The sequence below is a fragment of the Gopherus evgoodei genome, chromosome 18, assembly GCF_007399415.2.
Source record: "Gopherus evgoodei ecotype Sinaloan lineage chromosome 18, rGopEvg1_v1.p, whole genome shotgun sequence".
Lineage (NCBI taxonomy): Eukaryota > Metazoa > Chordata > Testudines > Testudinidae > Gopherus > Gopherus evgoodei.
The window spans coordinates 20,691,671-20,718,961 of NC_044339.1; the positions used below are offsets into that span (position 1 = coordinate 20,691,671).

A 27,291-nucleotide genomic window follows, 5' to 3' on the forward strand; every position below is an offset into this window, starting at 1 on the left:
CCGGAGCTGCTGGACCAGCAGACCCTCCGCAGGGAAGTCTGCAGGAGGTCCACCGGAGCCACAGGACCGGCGAGTGGCAGAGCGCCCCCCGCAGCGTGCCGCCATGCTTGGGGCGGCAAAATTGCTAGAGCCAGTCCTGAACACTTCAATCTTTCTGGACATTCTATAACAGATTTAAAAGTAGCCATACTTGAACAAAAAAACTTCAGAAACAGACTTCAAAGAGAAACTGCAGAACTAAAATTCATGTGCAAATTTAACACCATTAATTTGGGATTGAATAGGGACTGGGAGTGGCTGGCTCACTACAAAAGCAACTTTACCTCTCCTGGAATTGACACCTCCTCATCTATTATTGAGAGTGAACTACATCCACCCTGATTGAATTGCCCCTGTCAGTGCTGGTTCTCCACTTGTGAGGTAACTTCCTTCTCTTCATATGTCAGTATAATAATACCCGCATCTGTAACTTTCACTCCAGGCACCTGAAAAAGTGAGGTTTTTTACTCATGAAATCTTATGCCCAAATAAATCTTCTAGTCTTTAAGGTGCCACTGGACTCCTTGTTGTTTTTGTGGCTACAGACTAACATGGCTACCCCTTGATACTAAGCAGAGGGAGTCACCTCTGAAGAACTGATGATCTTGTCTTTATCTCTTAGCTTTTCCGAATCACATGAATTTAGCCACCATCAAGCCACCATTGAATGCAGAGCTCTGATATTTCATGGGTAAAGATTAGTAAGGCTTTGGTGTACCAGAATCATATCCCACTGCCCTTGCCAAATCTCCACTTATCCGGAACAATGCCATGAACAAGGAGAACTTTGAAACAAGCTATAAAGACCTCTTCTAAGACTCCACTACCTGACTGACTACTTAAAGCGTCCATCCTTCATCTATAGCCATTTCCCAGGAAGAGAAGCAATTAGCAAAAAGGGGGACTAGATTGAAATGATTCTGTGTCTCCTTTATGGATTAAAGATACAAACTGTTGTTATTACATTTGTATAAAAGACAAAAATTCCAAAGAATGTACAAAATACTTCCAAGATATTTAACCTCAAGAAAACAGTATAACTAGACAGAGGCAACTGGAGTCTGAAACTAGAGAGTTACAGTTTAAGTTAGACATTAGGAACCCTTTTATTTTCCCAATAAGAGCAAGTAGCCAGTGGAGTCGATTCCACAAACACCATTCATAGATGTTAAGGCCCACAGCGAACTTTATGATCATGTAGACTGACTTCCTTCACAACACAAGCCAAAGAACCTCACCCACTATTTCTGCATCAAACTCATAATTTCTGGTGAAGCTAGAGTAGCTCTTTCGGGAAGATAACCAGTCTTGGTTTAAAGACTGCAAGTGATGGAAAATCCATCACATCCCCAAGAATCCAAGCTGGTCCAAAGGTTAATTACAACTGTTAACATTCCATCAACTGGACTGATCAGACACTTGGAAGAAACTGTCCTTTGAAATCCCAGATTCAGAGGGAGTCCCCAGCCCTGCAATAGTTCTGGTCCTTTTAGTCAGGTATCTGTAAAAGCAAAGCCTGGCATGCTGCCTGGGAACAAGGATCTTATTTTAAATAAGCGAAGCCGTTGCTTCCATTGATGTCATTTTGCTGGGTTGCTGTACGTTCCCCTGAGAGTTCAGATTAGCACAGATTGATATGCCTGAGCTTTTGGGAGCTCAGGGTGAGCTTTACACTACCAGATCGTTTTTGTTTTTTTCCCCCCCAAAGAACAATTCATTCTCTTTAAAGCTTCACAGTGGGGTTTCCCTTAAATTACAAATACTTTTAAGCTACATATTTCATTGCTAGTGTAAACATTTGAGTGTTATATAGTCCTGCTTCCAAGCACTGGAGAGCTGGGTTGGGCTCATTGTTAAATGGTCAAGCCTATTCAGCTCCCAGTGGATGTATAAGGTTTTAAGAAATGAGATAATTTAAGAAAAGGGGATGAATGGCTGGCTACCTCTGCTAGCCCTTTATTTTCTCTCACCTTAATTCCCTTTGGCACTTTTTTCACCAAACCATTTAATCCCCTCCTCCTCCAGAACAACTTGAGGTATGTCTCCAACAATTTACATTCTTTGCTTCAGTCTGCTCTCAGGGCAATTTATTCCATGTATTCAATACCCTTTGCATGAAGCAATTTAAACCAAATTCCTCATTCATTCCTACGTGCCTTCTCTTCATGATTATTATTGATGTGCAGTGTCATAGCACCAAGGGGCCTCAAACACTGCGCTAAGTGCTGTCTCTGTAAAAGACACGTGTTGGCCAGAAGCCTCCAGCCTTCCCAAAACCATAAGATGGGGGAGAAGGAGGGTGAGAATTTCTACTACTTTGATGTGCTACATTGATGAAGGATGGAATACGTCTAGCGGTGAAAGCAGGGGACTGTGAACAGGGAATACTGAGTTCTAATTCTTCCTCTGCCACTATCACTTCACCTCTCTAATGCCTCAGTTTACCCTGCTGAAAATAAGGATGATATTTACCTATTTCATAGAGAGATTGTGAGTCTCAGCTAATGAATATCTGTAAAGAGCTTTGAATCCTCTGATGAAAGGTGTGATGTACATTCAAGGAATAATTATTTCTCGTCACATCCCCCACAATTGCACTTGCTTTCCCTTTCCCTGTAGATCCGTTTAGCAGTCTCTGTGCTATCATTTAAAACACACTAGGACAAACTCATCCCTAGTCCCGTTCCCATCACTTCAGAGCTGATTCACCAGAGATAAGATTAGCCCAGATTAGGTCATTTATCCAGCACGCCCCCATGCTTTCGTTCCCTCTGTGGAGGAGACAGATGCTAGCAGATGATTCATTCCCAGAAGTGGCACCTGATGCCTTGTCAGGCTGCACAAGCAGTTGTGAGGATGTTTCATATGGGGCTGCGACATGTTAGGCAGTTGATGGGCTTTTTTCAGCTTCTGAACAGCATATTCTGTTAACTATCTTTATACCTCTTTGATTCTGCTGTACTAATGGGCTGTAATAATGATGATATCAAGCCACGTGATTGATCCACATGGACTCCTGAGCTTTTGCCTCTCCTGATCTTATCCTCTTATTATTAATCTATCTTCCCTTCCCCCCAACTCCCCATTCAAGGAACAGGCAGAGCAGTTCGCTTATTTTCTTTTGTGCCATTCTCAGTGGCTTTTCAGGAAAGCTAATGCCAAAGAGGTGGGTCTTAGATCTTTCCCTGAAAGCCATCAGACTTTCATCCTCAGCTCCTGGGGCAGCCAGTCCTCAGCACACTGGCTGGCTGCTGAAAGGTTCTGTTCCAGTCCTACCACGATCAGCCTCGCCAGTGAGAGTTCTTTTGTTCCGGATGAGATCTCTTTGGGCATACATTTCTTTCAGTGGAATGCCTGTTCCAGTTTCCATCCTATAGCAATTGATCTCTGTGCGGCATCATTCCCTGCCTCCTTGCCCATCTCTGCTCTGTAATTGTGCTTGTCAGTTCAGATCCACAAAAGCAAGATGCACAGACTGAGAACTAAAAAGAAAAAAGAAAACTAAACATCTATGGACATTAATATCTAAGGTGTCTTTTACCTACACGCCTATTCTGCAATCCTCACGCACCTAAACAGGCCCACTAGTTAACACAACTATTACCATGATGAAGGGATGCACGACAACCTCTCATGTGTATTTAGTCACAATCAGCGCTATCTTCACTCCCAACACTTGGATCATCAGTCCAGGTAAAGGGCCCTAATTAAAAGAGGCCAGGCAATAAAGGACACAGCTTTAAGATGTAGCAATAAACATGAGATCTGGTTGTAAAATCATGAAGAGCTCAGGTACACTGTAACCCAATAGGTCTTATTTTTTTGCCAATGATTTCCCCATATAATTCATAATAAAATAACATAACTTGGTCTAATAAAACCAGCACAGACTCTGCCTTGCTCCGACAGGCATCAGCAACTCAAGCAGATGTTGGTTCGTAAAAACTGGCTGAGCAGTTCCAATGTTCAATCAGCAAACTATAAAATATTATTGCGGGGTGTCTATTTACAAGCAAGGGATACGCTGCAGCAGTAAGACATGAATAATTGATTGTGCTGCTCGTTAGCAGGCTCTGCTACCACAGTCAAAGCAGAGCTAATGTTCCCTGAAGCCAGAGGGAAGTCGCATGAAAACGATTCTGGCAGGAACACGTGCTGCAGGTCTGGCATGGGGTTATGGCTCCAGGTCAATATCACTCCCTTCTCAGCTGAGATTCCAGAGGCACTAACAGAAGGAGAAGCTAGATTTGTGACCATTATTGATGGTGCGTTAGCCTCTGTCCTGACAATTGGCAGGTCAAGGGACTGAAATGGGCCTGTATTATCTCCCCCAGACATATTAATGTGGATCTCCACCCACAACCCCCTTCCTACATGGAAGGAAGCGAGCTCAGCTGCTTATATGGCACCATCCCCTGGGCCACATGAAGGCTGGTCTGCACAGGGGAAGGTGGGTAGGGGAGAGTGGGCAGAGCAGAGATAGGGCTGCACACAGTCCAACTCTCTTGCCCAATGGAGTCTAGGTGAAAAATTAGAGGACAGGGTTGTATTAGCTTTTCTGTCAAGCCCCAGCATGTGGGGTCCAGGCACTGGAGTGGCAAGGAGAGTCCAAAAGGGCCATGGTGATGGGTGTGCACGCAAGGGATACTGAGCCAGACCTGGTACAGAGACGCAAGACTCTGAGCAGATGGCTCTGACCTCCCAATCTACCTGGGGGCATTCATGAAGTTTGGCTGCATTCCTTGGCCTATCCATGGGAAGGATGGCAAACTCCACTCCCACCCCCAGCAGAATAAGAGGCACACTGGGAAGGGATCCCACAGAGATTTATCCAGGGCTGGTCCAGGCTTTCATTATCATGTGTTAGTGAAAATAAACACTTCCCAACCACTTGTAGTTTAGCATTTTACAAGGGAACAATCCCTAGCCTCCTTGGAAAGGGGCTACCAGTGATGAAAATGTAGAACAATGTGTACACAAAGCTGCTGCCTTTCAGAACAGCAAAACATCACGTGTCCATAAAAAACCACCTTCAGTTTAAAACCCATAAGAAACCCAAGGAAATGTCCATCGGGAGGTGAACAGGCTGCAGAAGAGCAGGCACAACAGACTCGTATGCAAGTTGTTTTATTAGCCATCGACAAGGTTGGCTGCACCTCAGCAAAGAGCTGAGTCAAAGTGATTCTTGCCCAGATGGCCACTGAGAGAGAGAGTTTATGTGAAAATCCTGCTTGTCTTGTTTATTTCTCAGAGGAGGTGTCGCTGTGGCTCTTTCGTGGGTGAGCACAACATTTTCACGGTTAGATTTCTCATTTATAATCCCTAACTATGGGCATTTACAACAACAGCACACGCTGTGCATCACACACTCCTTGTTGCAGGCACTGTTTGCATCTATTCAGCGCCTTGGCAACTGATGTGCTGCGTTAGTAGAGGAAAGCAAATGCATGTGTAATAAGGCCACATTCACCTTGAAATCCCTTTCCCAGTGAAAACGCCCAGATGAGCACAATACATGCCATACACAGGACCCCCTGGAAAACTCTCCTCTTTATTTAACAGCAGCAACTCGACTTTTCTAGCTGGCCTAAGCTTCCCCTTCAAAGTAACAGTACTGGGGTGGAGAAAACTGTAACATTTCCCTGATGGTTTCCCTTATGCCCTTCTGCACTGCTACTGTTCCTCTGGGTGCCAAGGAAATGTATGTTTTTGTCTGCTAAGCTGTGGCAGGCTTTTCTTGGGCCCCACATCTGGTACCTGGTGTATTTAGCAGGAGCACACTAGTTGTGTTGTAACGAGAAGCAGCTGGTGCATTTGGCAGCTCAGGTTTGACCACAAACCAGCAACAGAAGATGTGCGAAAAGTTAAAATGGGTGGGTCTGGATCACCTCCGGCTCACATCAGCATAAGCCCATTGACTCTCATTTTTGTGATGGTGCAGTGGCTGGGATAATCAGTTCCTATAAATAAATACATTTGTGCCATGCAGTGCTTTCTGGGCACCAGATATTCTGCAATAATCCCTCCCCCATCCCCTTCAGCATCCTCTTCCTTTCTCTCCATTCCCACAGCCCCTCGCCCACTCCCTGATTGGGGGACCAGAGGTTGGCTCGTCTCTTCCCATCCCACAATGGTCACACTGGCTGGTGTGTGTTCGAGATCTCCCTCCGGTAATAACTGATGGGTGGAGAAGGCCTGGGGCTTATCTCAGAGAGTTCAGAGGGCTTTTTTCTGCCAGTAAGATAAAGTACAGCTGAATCCCCAGATCTGGCAGGCCAAGGCCATAATAATACAAATGCCCACAAATCTATAAGTTGGCAGAGTACAGAGTAACTCATGAGCACTATAGCTTGGTGTGTGCTAGGCCAACCTTACTGTCCTATGGTCTGATTTACACATGCAGGAATCAGAATGAAAGGATCCCTTACTTGTTTCTCCATGTGTCAGCAGCAAGCCAGGAATTTTCTGCAGCCCAGACACCAGCATATTCTCAGGGAGGAGGTGAATCATGGTCTCGAGGGGCGGGTGTGGCCTTAAGGTGTACTGTAGATGAGTGTTCTCTATCACCGTCATGTATTTATTCTCTAAAGAGGGGAAAACGTTATGCAATATCTGAAAACACAGAGAGAAAGACTTCCAATGGTGCTGCCCATTGGAGAAGCTGATCGAATGGTGCTTTCAATACATGCCCACTTTATCAGCAATGTAAAACCTGTTTTTAAAAAGTCTGTTTTCTTCATTAATGAATACGCAGCCTTTTCAGGCTTAGCTTTGTTAAGAGTTCTGGGCTTACAAATCCAGGGTAAGTGAAAACAATGCACAGGCCCTGGAAGATTATGATTAAGCAACTTAAAATTACTTGGCTCTACTCTCACTCAGCTGTGAAGAAGTAAGAAGAAAATCCATCCCTTCTTCAATAGCACTGCAACAAACTGCTCCTGTTTAGGTTGCTCCTTAATCATGTGTGTTCTATTCAGGTCCCCATCTAGACATATCTTCAAAAGACCAGCATCTGAGTCCCATTCAGAAAAGAACAGCGCCTGCACACAGCTGAGCTGGGGTGTATTATGACATTTCTGTGTCATCTTAGTTCACAGTGAAAGGCAAAATCTTAATTCCTAATGGCTGGCAAAGGCTCCCTGGGACACTTGTTTTAAACTGAACTTCCCAAAACTTCTTGTGCCAACTTTGCACCCTCTTCGTGGTCAAGCATGAGATGGGACTAGTGAAACTGGCTGCATCTCCTGCCGTTTCACTGCATGCATTCAGAAGGGCGACCCTTTTATCTTTCTGCTGCACATGTTTGTGTCATGAGTGATTCATTCTGATGGGAACACATTGTGGTGGAGGATCGGTTTCCCCTCTGGAGCTGAAATGCCGGAATCAGCAGTACACACTCTGATACCCAGCATCTCCCAAGTGCTTTCAGCATTCTAACAATGATCTCTGCTCTCAAGCTGCTGAGAGGTATTTGTTACTCATGGGCTTCTCTCACTGAACATTACAGCAGTCCCTACGCAAACTGGAAAAACTAGAGTGCTCTCTTTAAAAAATAAACTAACTCCTTCCTAGGTGATACATTATAACTGCCTCTAATGGCTGGGATCCTGAGCACTTGGAAAAAACATTACTCACATACAGGTTATTCCTGTTACTCGAAAGTTGCTAAAACTGCTCAGTCTATTTCTCTGAATGGTCAGTTTTAGAGATGGGCCACAACCAGAGCCGTGTATTCAAATCCACATTCACTCCCCACATTTTGACAGCCTGGGTAAGTTCAGTTAAATGGAACTGAGAACCAAACACCTCCTAGGTGTGAATCTGCAAAATAAAAACCTACCAAACAAGGTTTTGCAAAATTCAAATTAGCCCTGGTTTAACCTGTTCTGATTATGTGTATACGTTTTCCCCAGTTTCTAGCAGCAGATATTGGAGTCATGCTGTCATCATTAATATCCTAGTACTGAAAACCCCCATGCGTCCCTGATATTTGAGAAAAGGAAAACATGTGTCTGACTAGCACACTAGGAGGTGGAAATACAATGCAAATTCTTTGACTGTCTCTAATGGGCACTGGATTGGACCCTTCATCTCTGCAAACAGGAAAACAGCCTAGTGGTAGGATGCAGGGCGCTGGAGCGCTTGTTAAAGTCTTTAAAACCAAAACTGATGAAAGTGCAACTGAGCCTCCCTCCTGCTTCCTCTTCTGGGACAACCCAAAGGGCTCTCAGGGCATTTGACTGCCGCCCAGCTTTGCTACAGTTCATCTAGCACATTCAGCACCGACCTTCAGGAAAACAGTGCACAAAGGGACAAGAGGCAGACCTGTTCAGAAAGACAAGGTCCTTGTTACATGCTTTGCACAGCAGCTTGCTTTTATATTTAATATTTTATAATGCACTATTCCTGCTCCGTCGGCCGTGTTCAATCAATACATATATATAAATAATTGAAGCCAATTTGTGTTTAAACTGCTGTGTCAGGTTTTCTTGCCAGTATCCGCAGAGGAACCTTTTCCCATACATTGCCCATCTTTCTCCTCTCCCTGCCAGTACAAAATATCCAGTCTGGGCCTGACTGAGCAGTCAGCTGAGTGCTGAGCTCTGTTAGAGTCATCTAGCCCTCTCTCTTACAGAACTGGGAATTAGATATACCCCCATGGTACACAGAACTATCAGCACCACTGACACGTGGTCTTCCTCCAGCTCAGGCAGGACATTTGGCAACAGAAAGGACAGATTGTGAGCCCATTTCCCAGGCAAAGGAAAAAGAATCCCTCCTTCTTCCTTCACAACAGCTTTCTGCTTAGCTTTAGCTATCCATGTTTTCAGTCTGGTTCTTTCCAACTTTAATCCTGAGGTGGCTCATCTCAGTGTCTCTGTAGTGGGCCGCCCACTGCCAGGTGAGAGAGGGAGATTCAACTCCTGGGCTCACTCACTCACTCATTCCCCTGGATGTGGTGCTCTCAGAGAACTCCTCCTGCCCTATATCTCACACGCGGGTGATCTAGGAGCTCTGTAGGTCAGCTCACCTGACCAGCCTTCATTGGAGCCGCTATGGTGCAGGATTAAGTGTGAGAGGGAGACATGGTCGGGGAATCCTCCATTGCAGACTAGAAAATACAAACTTGCAGACTAGAGGTGAATCTGCACCAAGCTAGATTCAGACTCACTGCCGTGCAAAATACCTAGAAACCTCTTAAAGGCTGGGTGGGGGTTTGGTGGACAGATTGTTTTAGACACCATGCTCTGGGCTCATTCTGCCTTCCACAGCAGATGCATCAAGAATATTATTTACTTGTTGAGAACTGACAATGGTCTTGGTGCTGTACAAGACCCTAAATGCAGACTCCAGGCCCCAAAGAGTTTACAAATCCTGCAGTGACTCACATCCACAGTTAACTTTATTCATGTCAAGCAGAGCCAACAGGACGACTCACATGTGCTAAATTGAGTCCGTGTGGAAGTTTCTGCAGGATTAGGGCTTAGCCAGTAGACATGCTGTCATGGGATGGGATTTGATCGATGCAGCAGAAATTAAGCCCCTTTTCTCCTTATGCCCCAGCAACTGGCCCTTGTATGAACGACGGCCTTTGACAATGTTTAGAGCACACTGTCATAGCTGTGGCTCCTGCAGCCTCAGCAAAGAGCCTTAGGGTGCTGTCAACCCCACTGCCCAGGAGCAATAACTGGCCCTGGCCTCGAACAGCCTAGCACACAGCACAGGGGCATTTCACAGCAACCATCTGGCACCCTTGTCTTCTGGGCTTTTCTTCTGATGCATTTTGGGTGGCTAACCCCGAACCTGAGCAGCCAAAAGCTTGACACCTTAACACAGAAAACAGCCTACGCTACGCTGAGCAAACAAATCAGCAGACGTGTTACTGACCAGCCCAGGTAGGAAGTAAAATATGAAGTAGTTCTATATGCTCTTACGTTCTATCGGGTCCTGGAGGAGGGGGTGCAGAAGCGCTCGAGGTGTCCCATGATACAGCTGGAGCCTAGAAATACAGAGGAGCACAAACCAAACATGGCAGGTTAGGTGGCTACATTCAAAATGAATTTCCCACAATGGTTCTCTTGATCAATACACAGAAAACCCCTATTCCAGTCCTGTGAACTCTCCACCAGCAGACTCATTTCCCTAGAGCCCTGAGTAGGAAAGGAGGGCAGGTGACCGAGATGCCAGGTCCTTTGCTTCAGGTTGATTCCCCAGGGAGTGGACCTAGATATTCCTTGAAAACCTCCCTGGTTTGAGAAGTTTCCCCAGTGGTGATGGCTGGTGAGTAGGTAGGATCCTAGGGTACAACAGGCATCACGCTGGGTATTCACAGTGAGCCTGACAATGTCAGCCTGACAAAGTGAAGCAGCCATCTAAAAAGGGTTCAGAGAGCCTGGCCAATCACATGGTGGGGGGATACGAAAGGAAAAGGAAGCAGGCTGGGCGGGAGAGTGTCTCCTCTTTCCCCTGGCTCAGCTGCTTTTGTTTTTTTTTTAAAGCAGCAAAGAGTCCTGTGGCACCTTATAGACTAACAGACGTTTTGGAGCATGAGCTTTCGTGGGTGCATACCCACTTCACCCACGAAAGCTCATGCTCCAAAACATCTGTTAGTCTATGAGGTGCCACAGGACTCTTTACTGCTTTTACAGATCCAGACTAACACGGCTATCCCTCTAATACTTTTTTTTTTTTTTAGTTATTTATGTTTTTCATGCCCCAAGTGTTGGGTGTGGTGGTGGTATTCCCCTTCCCAGGTGTGAACTCAGTTTACAATCAGCCGGGCTTCAAGAGCTTAGAAGCAGAAACAGCTGCCTTCCTCTGGCCCTAGAAACAGGGGCTTGGCTGGGTCAAGGCTGTGAACTCTGCACACATGCAGGACTGCACATGGGCATGGCTTGCCAGGTTACAAATCCAGCAGCTGTCCTCACCCAGCCTGTCAACTGAGGTGAATAAAGGCCCAGCCACAAGCAGCCAGGGCAGCTGTAGTCCATGCAATCTTCATATATGCAGCCAAGAGTGGAAAAAGCTCAACCATAAACACGTGTAAAGTATGTATATATGACCCCCATGACCGGTGTATCCTCATATTCTCTAGTTATCCCCATTTTAGACATGGGGAAACGGAGCCACAGAGAGACAAAATGACTTGGCCAAGTTCACACAGGGAGTCTATGGTGAAACAGGTTTTCCAGGTCCCAGGCTAGTGGCCTAACCACGGCACCATCCTTCCTGTCTATATTGAGACAATAATTCCTCGTTGCCATAGAAATCTGATTCCACCTTATTAAATGCTATAGCGACTCACAAGTCCCACTGTCCCTTGCAGCCGGCAACACCTACCCTCTGTCCTTGGTGGCCACATCTGTTGGTTCTGACTTGCTGTTGAACAGGTGCAGAATTCCAAACCCACAAGACAGATCCTGGTGAGCCCCCTCTCGCTTCTTGGCTGCAGCCACCACTTCCACCACTGCGACGATGCTGGGATGGTTTAAAGATGTGTGAAAATAAATGGTCTGGGGGAAGAGAAAGAACATGGCAGATTTTAGCCCTGGGTGGAGTAGCTATTAGCAGCTTAATGTATATTATACTTGGAGAGTAAGGTCCAGGTATATTCAAAATAAATATCCAGAAAAATATCCAGATAGTGAAATGTAGCACTCTGCAGAATAATCTCCAGCGGGAACTGATGGAAGCTCCATTTCAAATGATCACTGGGGTCTGAGAGGATAACTAACAGTAATCTTTCATCTCCCACACACTGTCACTAGAGAATATTTTTAAAGGGATCCTACTAGAAAGTGTAGCGTTTTGGAGGCCCGTTTACCAATGGGACTTTGCCTTCTTATGTCTGAGCAATGCCTAGAATATTTTGGGTACCACTGTAATAAAAAAAAAAATCTAACCTTCAGGTCAGGTCGATTCCCTCCTATGAAGAATTAGCCTAAGAGCTAGGACTGCGAGAGAAATCTGTGCTCTGTTAGTGTCTATTATCACCCACTCATTTAACTGGATAGTCGGCCTGTGCCTTTGAATGCCCTCACCTCTCCGGTGTAGATCCACCTGGCCACCTTAAGGCTGGACTATTGCAAATATGCTCTGTCTAGAAAACGACCCTGCAGGTCATCCAGAAACTACAGTTGCTTCAACAGACAGGGATCACATCATACCACACACCACCCACATGCTGCACTGGCTGATAAGACCAGTACTGGTCTCTACTTTTAAAAGCTCTACACAGTCCTGTATTTAGCTTCTCATTACACTCCTCCTTAACCACCTTGGAGGGGCTCTTAGGGCTGCTGGAAGCCAGGTCTCATGCTCAGCAGGGAGAGGGGAGAACATTCCAGAGGAAAGTACCTTCAGGTGTAGAATTCCTAGCTGTCAAAGATCCAACAGAGATCAAATTTCCCCCCTGAGGTCAGCACTCCCCTAAACTGGAGGAATGGTCCTGCTTGCAGGTTCCAAGAATGGCGTCGCCAACTCCTCACAACCCAGCACTAATACGTTCCAGGGAAGAAGTGATTTGTGCACTTCTGTCCTACACAATTCAGCTAACCTGTGTGCAATACCACATGGGAATGGCACCTAGGAACAACTCTGCCTCTGTCTTGTTACAGGTAAAGTTTCCCCAACTTAAATTGAGACATTTAGGACTAAAGCTAGTAAATGTCACAAATCCTGAGAATGAACAGCATTGTTAAAGTGGCCCAGTTTCCCAGACAATAAGGATCAGTTATTCTTAAGCTGCAAAGTCCATAAAAGTATGGTTCAAAGGTTTCAATTGACCTGAAGATACCATTGTGAGCTTTAGGCTAGAAAAGCAAAGTGGCTGGAAAAATTTAAGGCCTATCATGACCTTCACCTATGCTGATGGGAAAGAGAGTTGTCCATGAGGATCAACGGTATGATATGGACCTAAGAGTACGGGGGTGAGGGGGAAGTGGGCTGTCTGCCAGTGACATGACTGAAAGCCAGGCTAATCCTTCTATTAAACAGTCATTATCATGGTATAACCGAGAAAACAGCTACAGTAATCACAGACTGTCAGGAAGGGATAACAGAGAAAGGCATTAAAACATCATCCCAGAAAAATAAATCATTATTCTATTAACTTTTATTGCAAAATGATGAAATAATGACCACTAACTGCTGACAGGTGGCTGGACCAAGAGAGAATTATGCCTTGGCTTGCAAAGAATGAGGAAGCTGTTTAAGTGGATGGTTATAAAACTAAGTTTACCATTGTCTCCTTAAATGCTAATAAAAGTTTTACAAACATACTCTTCTCCCTTAAACTCTGCTATAAAGTAACAATAATCTTCCCAATTAGGGGTCACCTTGAGATCATCACACTTTAGCTCTCTGGAGTGCTTTATTTTTCCCTTTGCATTTTCTTGTAGAGAACTAAGCTGTGTCCAGTTCTTTGGCTAATAAATTGCCAGAGGGCAATCTGTGCCAGAGAAAAAGCTTGGGAGACATTATCTCATGTAGCCAAGAGTTCAGAATTTATTGGGTAGGAACTGAGGACCTGATTCTCCTCTTGTTTACTCCAGTGTAAATCAGGAATCACTCCACTGTAAGCAAAAGTACTACCTAGGAGAATCAGGCCCTGAATCCCTAAAGGAGAGAAAAAACGAGTACAATTCACAAATATGCGCACAGTGGGTCTGATACAATGGAAGTCAACTGAACTTCCCTGGGCTGTGGATCAGGTCCCTGCTATTCCTCTAGACACAAATTAAACATTACTTGTATTTGTTCATTTCAGTAGGTATTTTGTACCTCATTCCTTTTGTAATTGTTTACTGAGACAGCTTAGCAATAGTTATAAACAAGGGCTGATGAGTTCTCCTAGGGGGAAATTATTAAATAAACTCAGAAATATGAAATTTGTATTCATCAGTAGAATTATGTGATTAGAAAATTCAAATCAGGCTCAGCAAATTATCTGTAAAGGATTCATTCTTGTGAGAGAATAGATGATATTTTAATTCACCTTAGCATCATTGCTTATCTATATTTGACTGTTTCATTCCTTAACGGGGTAAATAGATTTATAAATTATTTAAACACACTCTAATGCTTTCATCTTACACACACATAGGTCATTTAGCACTCGTACCATGCTTTCAGTTTTCATCAGGACTAGCATAATCTAAAGTATGCACCAGATGACATGCTTTCTCTGAGACATTCAGAAATCTTTAGCTAACTTCTTTATAGGTGTTCATGGTCTCTTGAATGCCAGGTATTAGCTCACCTCACTTTGTATGAATCATTAGCCCTGCTCCTGTTTGTGAATAAAGGTGCGATTTAAGAAGCAAATCACTTATTTTGAAGGCAAACAATATCAAAATAACCTAGTGACATAGTGACCCCTATGTCCACAGCACGGCAGCCTTTCTCTTTTCTAGTGTTTGTTTTGCAACACTCCTTTGTGCCTACATCTCAGCCCTGCTCTTTCTCCCATGCATCCACTTCAGTATAGCTTACAAAAAACCCCAACACACACTGAATCTGCCACTATGGCAGTGAAATGCACCATGGAGATTTCTCTTCAGCAGGAGACCAGACCAATATCCAGAGTGCTACACAAGAGCAAAGTCCTAGCAGCTGCTAAAGGCAATGAGCAACTTGTTCAGGTTCCCAAACAACCTCCATTTCCTTCCCCTCCTTTGTAATACCCTGTTCCCGGGGGTCAGGGGGATTAGTGTGCGTTGAACTAGGACTCTTCTCAGCCTGCAGATTCACAGCTGTTAAAGGCAGCACGGAGAGGGGCCAAAGGGGAGCCCAAGACTGATGGTCTCAGGATGAGAGAGCTGGGTTCAAGGATGGACCCTCTATTCTTCAGCTGGACTAAAGCCACACATTGGAATTCACAGGAGGATACTGACCCTGAGACCCCTCTAATTCTCTGTTTCTCCTCCTGCCTCAATAGTCACTGCTTCAGCATCTCCAACAACTGCTCGTGCCTCAATAGTCACTGCTTCAGCATCTCCAACAACTGCTCATGCCTCAATAGTCACTGCTTCAGCATCTCCAACAACTCCTCCTGCCTCAATAGTCACTGCTTCAGCATCTCCAACAACTCCTCCTGCCTCAATAGTCACTGCTTCAGCATCTCCAACAACTGCTCCTCTCCCTGGGTTCCTCTCCTGGGCTCCCTCCTTCTATTCCCCTGCACTTGCCCCTTTGGTGCCCTCATCTGCTATCATGGTGTCAGCTACCACTTTTATGTGATGACAGATAGATCTACTGATGTGCCCCCAGCTTCCCCGCTTCCAGCCAATCCAGGCTCTCCGCTGGTGTGGATCCCACTGCTGTCTTAAGAACCTGGTACTGGAGAAAGAGCAGCATAAGGTGGCCCCTACACTCACCCACAGTTCTCTTAAGGTCACTGGGACTGTGTGGAAGTTAACTCTGAGGGTAAATCCCTGCAGCCAGTGGAGTTACCCTAGGATGAAGTCACACCATTATGTCACTGGAACTCCTTGAGGTAGATCCTTGGCTTGTGTAAATTGTCAGAGCTCCATCGTCGTCACTGGAGTTCTGACAATTTACTCTAGGTGAGGACCTGCTCCATCTTTCCTCTAAAATGCACTCCTCCTTTCCTGCCTTTATCACCACGGACAGCTCCACTAACCCTCAGGCCCACAACTTCAATGCTACTGTCAGTGACCTTCTAGCCTTCTTCCCCAAATCCAGATGCACATACAAGTATGTAAACCATGGGACGGAGAATAGCCCTAGGCCAGATTTGTCCCTTTTTCCCTGCTTCAAAACCTGGGAAATTAAATGCAACATTAACTAAATCAATGAGGCATTAATGCAAGACTGAAATTGTGAAATCAAGCACTTAAAAGTCAGGTAATTCAGAAATGTAAGGTGTTAGCCATGATGTCAACTAGATCACATGGCATCTATGTAGTATTTCCTACTGTGGTTTAATGTAGGTTATTCCTAACAATGTAAGAACATTATAAGAACATACTGTAAAGTATATAGGATGTGTAATATAGTTACTTAATGCTTTGGGGAAAACTTAAATGCAAAATAATAATTTTAATGCAACTTTATGGTTATGAAATCCAGCACTCTAATATAAAGAAGGCCCTAAAATTTAATTCATTAATTGTACAAAGCACACACACCTACCAACCTAGAATTCATAAATGCAACTTTGTTTACCACTTTCAGGTGTTTACAAAGAGAAAATGTGCCCGACTCGGCTAGTGCATGAAATGCTGGTGTTTATCTCTACACGTCACATTATGTTTGCCTTACTGGTCCATTTTTAAATTTAAAAAAAAATCAAGACATTAAGCTGATTCATTATTCAAACTGCCTCGGAAGTAACATATATGCCATAACACAAGTAAATCGAATGCTGCTGAAACACTCATTTAAATAAAGGAAATTAAAGTCTTTAATCTATGCAAAATTGCACCCTGGGCAATATTTACCATTAGAACTGGAAAACAAACATAATTAGCCACATAAGGGAAAAGGATGCCTAAACTCATCTCAGATCAGTGCCTGTAACAGACAGGTGTATCTTCTCCTTGGCTTTCAGATTTGTACAAACACAACAATTACTCCGAATCAGACACTCAGGTAGTTATGCCAGTTGTGTCTCTAAAAGTCTGCCCTAAGGAATTTTCCAAGTTTTTATCTAACATATAAGTGAGGAAAAATTCTCTTTAGTTGATTAAACTTGTAAAAAAAAAACCACCTAGTTTTATGAATTACAAATGTCAAAGTAATGAAAGAAAACTGCTAGGTTTGAAGGATGTTGTTAACTTACTTTCCAATTCATTTTCATTCCTAGAGTAGCACTGCCCTCTGCTGCCTGATCTTTACCACAACACAAGACGAAACTGGAAATTATTAACTATGCAGTAGCGTTGTTGTAGCCCTGTTGATCCCAGGCTATAGAAACAAAAGGTAGGTGAGGTAATATCTTTTATTGGACCAACTTTTGAAGATGGTCCAATAAAGATATTACCTGACCCACTTTGTCTCTCTAATCATTAACTATGCCCATTACCTAACACCAGGATTAACAAAAAGCCTGGGTTTTGCATTGAAATTCAAATTGATTTGACATAATAGAGACATAATTGTATCCTAATGAGACATCTGAGACAAATCACAGCCATATCCAATACTCATTTGTAAGAATTATTATTGTTCTAGATGCATAAAAGATAGGAGTGAGCACATATTCAGGAGAAGAATGAAAGGCATCCAAATGGTGAAAAATGAACAGCCCCTCAGAAGCCTGAATAGGGAAAATATGCATGACAGAAGACACCAGAATCTGCAAACAATTAGTGCCTGGTTTTCTGAAGAGCTGAGCAACCAGTGCTCCCACTGCCTTTGCAGCTACAGCTGTGTGAGATCACTACCTCTGAAAGCAAATGCCCAGCATAACAAACACTTGGTTTCAGCGGGGTTGCATCAGATACTACATGTGCATGATTGAGTCACAGAAATTAGCAGCAAGAAGATTGATTACGTCCCATCTAAAATCAAGGGAAGGATTTCGCCATATATTTTCTAATGTTCTCTCCACTTTTATTTTAAAATAATCTGACCCAACCCATCTTTATCCACCCTATATGTATGTACCCTACACTGTAGAGAGGTGCCTCCTTGTAGGATATTGTCCCTGGAGCAAGAAAATTACCAGAAACAGTCATATTTCATAACAGACAATACAAAATAGTCACACTATTAAAATGTGTCAATCAAAACAGTCACATTGTTGTATGACTAACTAGTAATCTTACTTTTATGTTATTTTAGCAAATGTCTCCACAAAAACAGCTGCTCTGCTGCTCTGAACTGTACGGTTCCAGGAAAGCATTCATTGGTCAGTAACCTCAGGACACCATGGAGGATGGAAGCACTTTTGCACCAACTGAGGCTGGATATAATCTCTCTTGATCAGAAATTAGCTTATGCTTGTTAAAAAAAATCCTTCTTTGTTTATTTAAAGTGAGGTTTGGATCAAGAACCTTGCACTGAAGCTCTCTGGTCTATGCAAACAGCAGCACGTGCAGCTTTTAGGATTAACTGTGTGAGCAGATAAAATTCAACCAAGTTGTCTCATTTCAAAAGAAACAGAAAAAAATAGAAAAGATCCAGACAGGGGAAAGAAAAATTATTAGAAGCAGCTGGGACTGAAGATTGCTGGAGCTATGCTGAGTGGGTCACTCTTTGCTGGCCTTATGGCTGAACAAGACTGGCTCTAGGCACCAGAAAACCAACCATGTGCTTGGAGCTGCACAGTTTCAGGGGTGGCATTCCAGGCGCTCTAGGAAGATTGGGTTTTTTTGCTTCAGCAGTTGTGCTCTCGGAGGTGTTTTGTTTTTTTTTGTTTTTTGTTTGCTTGGGCCAGCAAAAAACCTAGAGCCAGCCCAGTGGCTGAAACATTGTGCATCTCGTATAGCAAAATACCTATGTTCACCCAGGAAAATATCCCTGTCCACTCAATGGGTGTTGGCATTCTGAGATGAACTGTGTTCTCTGCTCTTGTCCTACCTCATTGAAAACCACTTTGGGTGGTTGTCCTGGCACAGCTTTGAGAGGTCTTGTGGTACTTTTCCATGTTCTCCCAAAGAAATGACGATAGGTGATGTCAAAGAGGGACAGGCGGAGCTGGTATTCAACCTCTGACAAGCCTTCTAGAACTCTCTGGAATATAAGAATAAACAACCTAAGTAGGAGATTTAAGAGTTTCTGATCGCAGCAGCACTGAAATGTGTCCGGGAGATTAAAAACTTTGGCCTTATAAACATGGTTCTAAACAATAGTTAGTAGATAGCTCTGAGTGACATGCCCTGATGTTCAGACAAGCAGGTCTTTTCTAGGCCAGGTAGTCTCACCCTGCAATATGCTGTGTACTGATACACCAAGGAATATCTAGCTATGAATTCAGATGCTGAAGTCATCCTGCAACAGAAGGTGACTCTTTTCCCAGCAGTGAGAAATCCCAAGGCTGGCAAGCAAACCTTTATGCATGTAAATGTTAAGCATCCACTTGTTTTAACATATGTGAGTAGTGGGTAAATTATGTAAAACATTTTCCAGAGACACTTGACTGAAGCACTCATTTAAAAAAATTCAGACCATTCATGTCTCTTCTGCATGTTCTTTCTGATTATTGTTATGATTTATTATTTGTAATGTGGTAGCCTCTAGGAAACCAAATCAAGGATAAGGGTCCCATTGTGCTGGGCACAATACAGATGCATAATAACGACTGATCCTTCCCCAGATTACTTCCAATCTACATGGCAGGCAGACAAGTGCAGTGCGGATGAACAGGAGGCCAAGGTAAGAAAATTAACAGAGTTGAGCAGGAGTCACAGCTGATCGTTTGCCTAATCAATGCCAGATGGGGGTGATCTGGGGGCATCACAGCAGAAATACGTTCTAAGCAGAGATTTTAAAAAGGAGAAGATGTGATCCAGTTTTACTGACACAAAATTTTACAGAATACAAATCTCAAAATTGGATTTGTGAGTATTCATGTCAGAAGTGTTTGGATGCTCATCCAGTCATGGAATAAAAACAATACCATAAGGTTTTTCTGGTTAATTACAACTAACCAAGAAAGTTTATACAGCAAGTGAATCAAGTCATCACAGAAAACTTTGCAAACAATCCACAGAGTTAAATAAAATCATACAAAAAATTGTTGCATGATTTCAAACTCCCATCTCCTCATCCCCAAAAAACACAAATTATATTGTGTACCTATCACACTTAACCAGTAACCATTTCATTTGGGATAGTTCCACAATTTTTTGGCTCACTAGTATTTTGTCCATTCTCCAAAACTCTGGTAGTCCTTTATATTCATAAGAACATATGAATGGCCAGACTGGATCAGACCAATGGTCAATCTAGCTCAGTGTCCCATTTTCTGACAGTGGCCTGTGCTAGATGCCTCAGAGGGAACGAAGCAATTTTTCAAGTGCTCCATCCCTTATCGCACAGTGAAGAACAGACCACAAGTGATGTTTTCCCAAGGGGATGTTTTTGGGAAGCAGGAGGGAATATCTGCTTTTGAAATTGCTCCCTCCAAGACCTATTCTGTGAACTGGAACCTCTTTCAGACTTGAATTTTGAAAGTGAATTTTACTTAAAGGGGCTTTTTCTGAGAATTCTTGAGGTCAGTGTTTGATGATTTTACTGTCATTGATCATGAACAAACAACTGTAGCATACTTCACAACTGAAGAGTAATGATACATTCTTTTCCTATTACCAAGACAGTGGCTGTAGTGCTGAAAAGGCCTGCACTGGAGAATCTCTTTAAAACCAGAGAAATTTAAAATATATATTTGGAACTTGGTAATTGTGTAAATGCATAATAATTTAATAAAAACAGTGATGGAGTTAAACAAATGTTAAAACAATTCATGTGCCACAGTTTGGGAACAATTAATGTTCCCAAACTGTGGCATATGTACCATTGGTGGTATGGTATGCGAGTTTAGTGTCCCATCCATTCACTTCACAGCAGTTTTTTAAGAAATGTGGTACATGAACCAATAAAATAGAGTTTGGAAACCGCTAGTCCACAGACATGTCTCCTAGAGATACAGACGTTTTCATCAGAGTTCAAAATTAGTGTGTGAAACTGGGCTGAGATTTTCAGCTCAAAACCAAAGGGACACAACTCCCATTAATGTTACTAGAAGTGTGGCTACTTCCCTTAGTTGGTTTTGGAAATCTGACCATGTGGTACCTTGGACCTGGAATCAAAACAGCTGTTCTTCACAGTAACACAATGTGAAAATGCCACAGAATGCCCCTGGAAAATTGTGCCAGTCTGCAGAAGATAGGGTGAAAGGTCCTTCCGCACACCTCTTGGGTCCGGCCTAAACCTCAGTAGCCACTGTGAGATTTTAAAAATTAGAACTCTACTCAAAGCAGAGAATGTCAAAAAGAGAAGGGTATGAGAGCTACACTCCCACAAGGTAGATGGAATATTTCTTTACCTGCTTAATTAAATTCCCCACAACATACTTCAGGACACACTGAAATGCTATTGATTCCCTTGGGAGATGTCGTCTCCTTTGGGAGTGTGGAGGAACAGTCAGATTTTGCACAAAAATCCTTTGCCATTCACTCATCTTGCTGCTTAGAAGGTCACCTCTTCCTCTAGGCATCTGCTACAGCGAATGTTCATCTAGAAAATAAAACTCATTTCAAAAAAATGTATGCTCAGAACCTGTTATCTTAAAACTGGCATGAGAACACTCCAAAGCCTTTAAAAAAAGCACAGATTTACTATCCAAATTATAAGCTGATTTTAAAAAATGTTTTATTGGAATCTCCTCCACTCTCAAAGGCTCTGTGTTAATTCAACCCTCTTTCCCTTCCAGATGCAGAGAGCTGGACATGACTCTCTGGAGCCAGGCAGCACAGCTCTGAGCATCTGCCAGAGGTCACTCAAGCGCACTGCATGATGCTCTGTTCCTTATGGGTTGAGCACTGATGGTTGAGGAATTGAGGGACGAGCTCAGAACACACCCATGAGAGAATGCCGTTGGAGGGCACAGAACAGGGAGCGGTAGGAAAGGCTGCTCACTAGTCTAGCATCAGAACCGATAGTTGAGATTCTGTGCTGCACCTCCTGGAGGCACGTTACAGAAGGTGCAACATGGGGCTGGAAGAACAAGCATTGTAAAATACCCCTGGGATTCTGGGTTCCTCCAGAGATCAAAACAGCCAGTGGAGTAAACGAGCAGCCACAGGATGCTTTACTTTATGGGAGGATCCACAGTCCAGAATCTCCACAGCAGCATGTGCTACAGAGACTTCCCAGCATGCTCTCTGTGCTGGGGCTTGTGAGGAGAGCCAGCTGGGGCTACTTACAGTAGCCCTACACCATGTCAGTGATGGATGAAGACAGACTTTTCTAAGTCCTTTAGGACAGGCAGTTTATCTTCCTTTGTGTTTGCATATCACCCAGCACAGTGTCAGCTGGGGTGGGCATTACCACCATATAAACAATAAACAACAAAACACTGCTTGTGATCAGAAAAACAACACGCTCACACAGTTTAAAGCAAAGGATTCTCCTGAATGTTTCATAGGCTAATAACATCCTCTACTTTGAATCAAGAGTTTCTGAAGAGGGAAGACAAGCAATACCATAAGAGATGATCCTACAGTTATGGCAAAGAACTGGAACTCCAGCAGCTGGAGTTCAATTCCCAGTTCTACCACAGACTTCCTGCATGGCCCCATTGGGGAAGTCACTCAATTTCTCTGAGCCTCCGTTTCCTATCTGGAAACAGGAATGAAAATATTTCCCAACATCACAGTGGGATTGTGAGCATAAATGAATTAATGCCTGATGGGCTGAGAGATTACGGAAATGGGGGCAATATAATTAGACAAATGAGAGATCACTTGGTGCAATTCCCTCGCACAAGACATGGTTCCTTTGGTGGTAGTGCACTGGAGCGGAGCAATAAGCAGTTAGGGTACGTCTATACTTGGAGCTAGGGGTGTGATTCTGGAGGAGACAGACTCGCGCCAGCTCTCATCAACCTAGTGCGCTGAAAACAGAATGTAGCTTTGACAGCACAAACTGCAGAACAAGCCCAGAGCATGTACCTAGGGTCTCTGATGGGCACAGCCTTGTGAGGGCTAGCCTGTCCCATGGATCGTACTGCTGCATTCTACATTTCAGCGTGCTAGCTCAATGCGAGCTAGCGCAAGTATGTCTCCTTCAGCTGGGAATCACACCTCTCGCTCCAAGTGTAGATGTACTCTAACTTAGCTATCAGAAGGCAACATCCAGTGTTGCTGCTGGATGGAAACTCATCTTATTACTAGAAATTCTGGGCAAAATTGTCTTCTGCTATCTGCACTGTTCTCCCTGCCCGTGACATAAATGGGAGACCTAGGTAGGTCGGAAAGATTGCTGTCCAAGGGCACATCTACACTTACCAGGGATCAATACTACGGCAATCAATGCACTGGGGGTTGATTTAACGGGTCCAGTGAAGACCCGCTAAATGACCGCAGAACACGCTCCCATCAACTCTAGTATTCCACCGGAATGAGAAGAGTAAGGGAAGTCAACGGGAGAGTGTCTCCCATCAATGCAGCAGGGTGTAGACATGACAGTAAGTCAACCTAAGCCACATCAACTCCAGCTACATTCCGTAACTTAGGTCAACTTACCTCCATAGTGTAGACAAGGCCCAAGAGAATTTTTGCCAGCTATATACACCTGAGAAGAGAATTGTGCTTTCAGGAAAATCACCATTCCAAACTTCCCAACTTCCTCTTCTGGAAACTCCTTTGTGAAATGTAGATTTCTGGGACTAGTTTTGGTTAATTTAACAAGAAATATTGTGAAGTTAGGCAGCTTTAAAGAAATTAAAAGAATGTACCTTACAAGTGCTTTGAAAGTCATCTGATTATCATGTGTTCAGGTGGGAACGGCATTACTGGTATCCTAGTCTAGAAGATTAGACTGTCAAAAATAATAATAAGTACATTTTATTTTTAAATTGATTACCCCCACTGAGGGACTTGGGGCCCTGTACAACATAAAATAAAATGTCCAAAGTGGCAGCTTCCTGCAGGATTAAACATAATTTTAAAAGAATAATTAAGAGACTTTTCTGGGTGACTTACTCTTCCTGGAGACTGAGTTTTCTAAAAGTGTAATTAGAGTATGTCAACTTTAGATGTCAACAAGTCCCGACTGAGCCCACAGAAACTGGACTGCTAAGATTTTGACTGCTATCATAGACATGAGCAGTCCACATTTAACACCCTTGGCAGAAGTTGAGCTCTAGGTGCTTCACTCCACATAAGCCTTGCTTCCATGAACAATTGTATTCAAATTTCCAAATCCCACCCATTTAGCTTGGGTAACAATGGTGAAAGCACTAGGGTAGACAGGTTTCTAATGACCACGGACATTTTAGTGACTGTATTGTAGTACTGCCAACCTCAAGAATTTTTAAACCTCCGGAGTTTTTGAAAATAATAAATGTGGTGTGGGGGTGAGGAAAGGGGATATTAAGCTTTCAGGGTTCAAATTTTCAAGTTTTTCTCCACTACCATCAGGGCTAGAAACCTACAGTAGTTTATGTGATTACATGAAAATCTTACCTTTAATTTTTATTTAATCTAGGATCAAAGGCTTTCAAAAAAACATCAAATATTGCAAAGCTTGTGAAAAATTATAGGAGTTGGCAACCCATCTGGCTGTGTCATCTTTCTTTGAATATGGTTGGATGACACAGATGTTAACATGACAGCAATTGGTCTGTCCTCATCCTCCTACCACCACTGGAGCCACACCAGAGATAAACCAACAGTAGGAACACACAAGAAAATTGCCTGTGCAGATGCAGCTAACAGATCTGTCACAACTTCTGTAACGAGTGTTGGAAACAGTTTGAGGCTATCTATATTAACAGCTGAACTGTTTTCGGCCCCAGATAAGGAGGACTCACTGTTGACCTCCATTGACATCTATGGCACCACTCTCCTGTTTAAAGTGAAGCACAGCTTGGTTTATCAATGCTGAATGATTTGCGCAATCCTGTGAGGTGCAATTCTCACACTCATTTTAGTATTAAAGAGCCACCATGAACCTAACAGAGAAAGAAAAAGCCCCACCTACTGGTGGGAAAATCAGAGATGTGAGTCACAGGAGGTTCACTAAAGTATTGTCCTCATTTTAGTTCTCACTGCTTTGCACCACAGAATCACAGAAATAGAGACTGGAAGGGACTTCAGCCCACTGTGCTGAGACTGGACCAAGTATTCGTAGACCATCCCTGACAGATCTAACCTGTTCTTAAAAACATACAGTGATGGGGATTCCACAACCTACCTTGGAAGCCTGTTCCAGAGCTTAACTACCTTGAGAGTTACAAAAAGTTTATCCTAATATCTAACCTAAATCTTGCTGCAGATTTCACTGCTTACTTCTTGTCCTACCTTCAGCGCACATGAAGAAAAATTGACCACACTCCTCTTTATTAACAGTCCTTAATGTATCTGAAGACTATTTATCAGGTTCCTCCCCATTCAGTTTTTTTTCTCAAGACTAATCATACCCATTTTTTAAACCTTTTCTGATAGGTCAGATTTTCTAAACCTTTGATCATTTTTGTTGTTCTCCTTTGGACTCTCTCAAATTTGTCCACATCTTTCTTAAAGTCTAGTGCCCAATACTGGACACACTACTTCAGCTGAGGCCTCACCAGTGCTGAGCAGAAAAAGACAATTACCGCTCATCTTACAGACAACACACCTGTCAAATGCACCACAACATTATATTAGCCTTTTTTGCAACTGCATCACATTGTTGGCTCATTTTCAATCTGTGATCCATTATAGCCCCCCAGATCCTTTTCTGCAGTAATACTGTCTAGCCAGTTATTCTCCATTTTGTGTTTGATTTTTCCTTTCTAAGTGAAATACTTTGCCCTTCTTTACTGACTTTCACCTGGTCAATTTCAGGCCAATTCTCCCCTGAAAGTCCAACTTAAACAAAGACAAAACAACCCCAACGTTTCACATTTGCCACCCAAGTCCCTAATCTCACCCAGTTTACCCCGAATCTTACTCTAGTTTCAATGAGAAGTTTTCTGAAGCTCAGCAAGCTGGGTACAAATTTTGGACTCACCTCTGAGGTCCCTTCCAACCCTGATATTCTATGATTCTATGATCTAGCTAGCGCTCTAGGTAGCTATACCTCAGCCATCACTCCCCAGGGTATCTGGACGGAGGGGCGCTGCGGTCTCTTAGGGAATGTGAAACCAGCTGAGCTTGGGGTGTGTTTAGGAAGGTTTTCCCCAGCTCCTGCTCTGCCCTGGCCGGGCTGCTGCTGAGCCCCGATGTCTTTAGTCTGGTGATGTATCGAGTAACCCCCAAGCCTGCTGCTCTTCACTTACACTGGCTTCAATCCGGAGTAGGAAGGAGGCGAATCGGGCCCACAGGGCAGAGGTTGCAGCCCCTAGGGCCTGCCAGTGCGGCCTGTGCTCGCGGGAAGCAGGGAGTCGCTAGTTAAAGCAGCCCCGAGCTGGCGCCGGGGGGAGCCGAGCAGGCACCGGACGGAAACAAGAGAAACTGACACGTTTACCTGCCACAATGTATCCATCTGCCATCTTCCCGGACTGCACCAACTGCGCCGGCCGGCGGGGGGACGCCCAATCCACTGACTCCCATCCACGTCGCCTTCCCCTCTCTGCCTCCGCCAAGCACGGGCCTAGGGACCGGGTCCCGCGGGACAGGGACGCGTCTCCCACCGCCCGTGCGGGAGCCCGGCCCGGGGCTCCCTGAAGCCCGAATGGGTCGGCCCTGAGCTTGGCATCAGGTTACCAGGGCGATGGGACTCCGCCGGGGGAGGGGGTGAAGGGCGGCTCAGTCTCTGCTCCTGCTGCAGCCGGGAGGGAGCCGGGCAGCGCCGGGGTGAGCTGAGCACGGTGCAGCCGGCAGGGGGCGGACTCTGGGGCAGGGCTGGGGGGGGTCACAGTGCCTGGGGGGAGGATGGCTGGGTAATGGCTGGGCTCTGGGTACCCACGCAGGGAAGATGCTGAGGGGGGGTCTGCGTACCCAGGCAGGGAGGATGCTGGGGGGCGCTGGGCACCAGCCGGGAGTAGGCTGAGGGGGGCGCTGGGTCCCCAGTTGGGAACAGGCTGGAGGAGGGGGCTCTCGGTACCCAGGCATGGAGGATATGGGGGGGGCACTGGGTCCCTAGTTGGGAGGATGCTGGTGGGGGGCTCTGGGTACCCAGGCAAGGAGGATACTGATGGGGGGCGCTGGGTCCCGAGTTAGGAGGATGCTGGGGAGGTGGGGGGAGCTCTGGGTACCCAGGCAGGGAGGATACTGATGGGGGAGCGCTGGGTCCCTAGTTGGGAGGATGCTGGTGGGGGGCTCTGGGTACCCAGGCAGGGAGGATACTGATGGGGGGGCGCTGGGTCCCTAGTTGGGAGGATGCTGGTGGGGGGCTCTGGGTACCCAGGCAGGGAGGATACTGATGGAGGGCGCTGGGTCCCGAGTTAGGAGGATGCTGGGGAGGTGGGGGAGCTCTGGGTACCCAGGCAGGGTCGATGCTGATGGGGGGTGCTGGGTCCCTAGTTAGGAGGATGCTGGGAAGGTGGGGGGAGCTCTGGGTACCCAGGCAGGGTCGATGCTGGTGGGGGGTGCTGGGTCCCTAGTTAGGAGGATGCTGGGAAGGTGGGGGGAGCTCTGG

The 27,291-nt window shown here is 44.7% G+C and overlaps 2 protein-coding genes across 14 annotated transcripts in view; one reads left to right on the plus strand and one right to left on the minus strand.

Moving 5' to 3' along the window:
• Positions 1 to 26,491, minus strand: part of NPHP4 (nephrocystin 4) — a 103,585-nt gene extending 77,094 nt beyond the window's left edge. For 6 of the 13 annotated variants that reach the window (XM_030537341.1, XM_030537340.1, XM_030537339.1 and 3 more), the window contains exons 1-7: positions 26,179 to 26,491; positions 23,465 to 23,547; positions 21,053 to 21,243; positions 18,586 to 18,738; positions 11,380 to 11,552; positions 9,975 to 10,039; positions 6,468 to 6,623 (exon numbers count right to left, since the gene is read on the minus strand). In XM_030537341.1, the coding sequence (XP_030393201.1) occupies positions 6,468 to 6,623; positions 9,975 to 10,039; positions 11,380 to 11,552; positions 18,586 to 18,738; positions 21,053 to 21,223 (718 nt within the window). In that variant the 5' untranslated portion in view covers positions 21,224 to 21,243; positions 23,465 to 23,547; positions 26,179 to 26,491. The other 7 variants (XM_030537335.1, XM_030537334.1, XM_030537336.1 and 4 more) reach the window with 7 other exon arrangements.
• KCNAB2 (potassium voltage-gated channel subfamily A regulatory beta subunit 2) overlaps positions 26,482 to 27,291 on the plus strand; it is a 117,937-nt gene continuing 117,127 nt past the window's right edge. The window contains exon 1 of the mRNA XM_030537351.1: positions 26,482 to 26,507. The gene's annotated coding sequence lies outside the window, so the exon portion shown is untranslated. The remainder of the gene's footprint in view (positions 26,508 to 27,291) is intronic.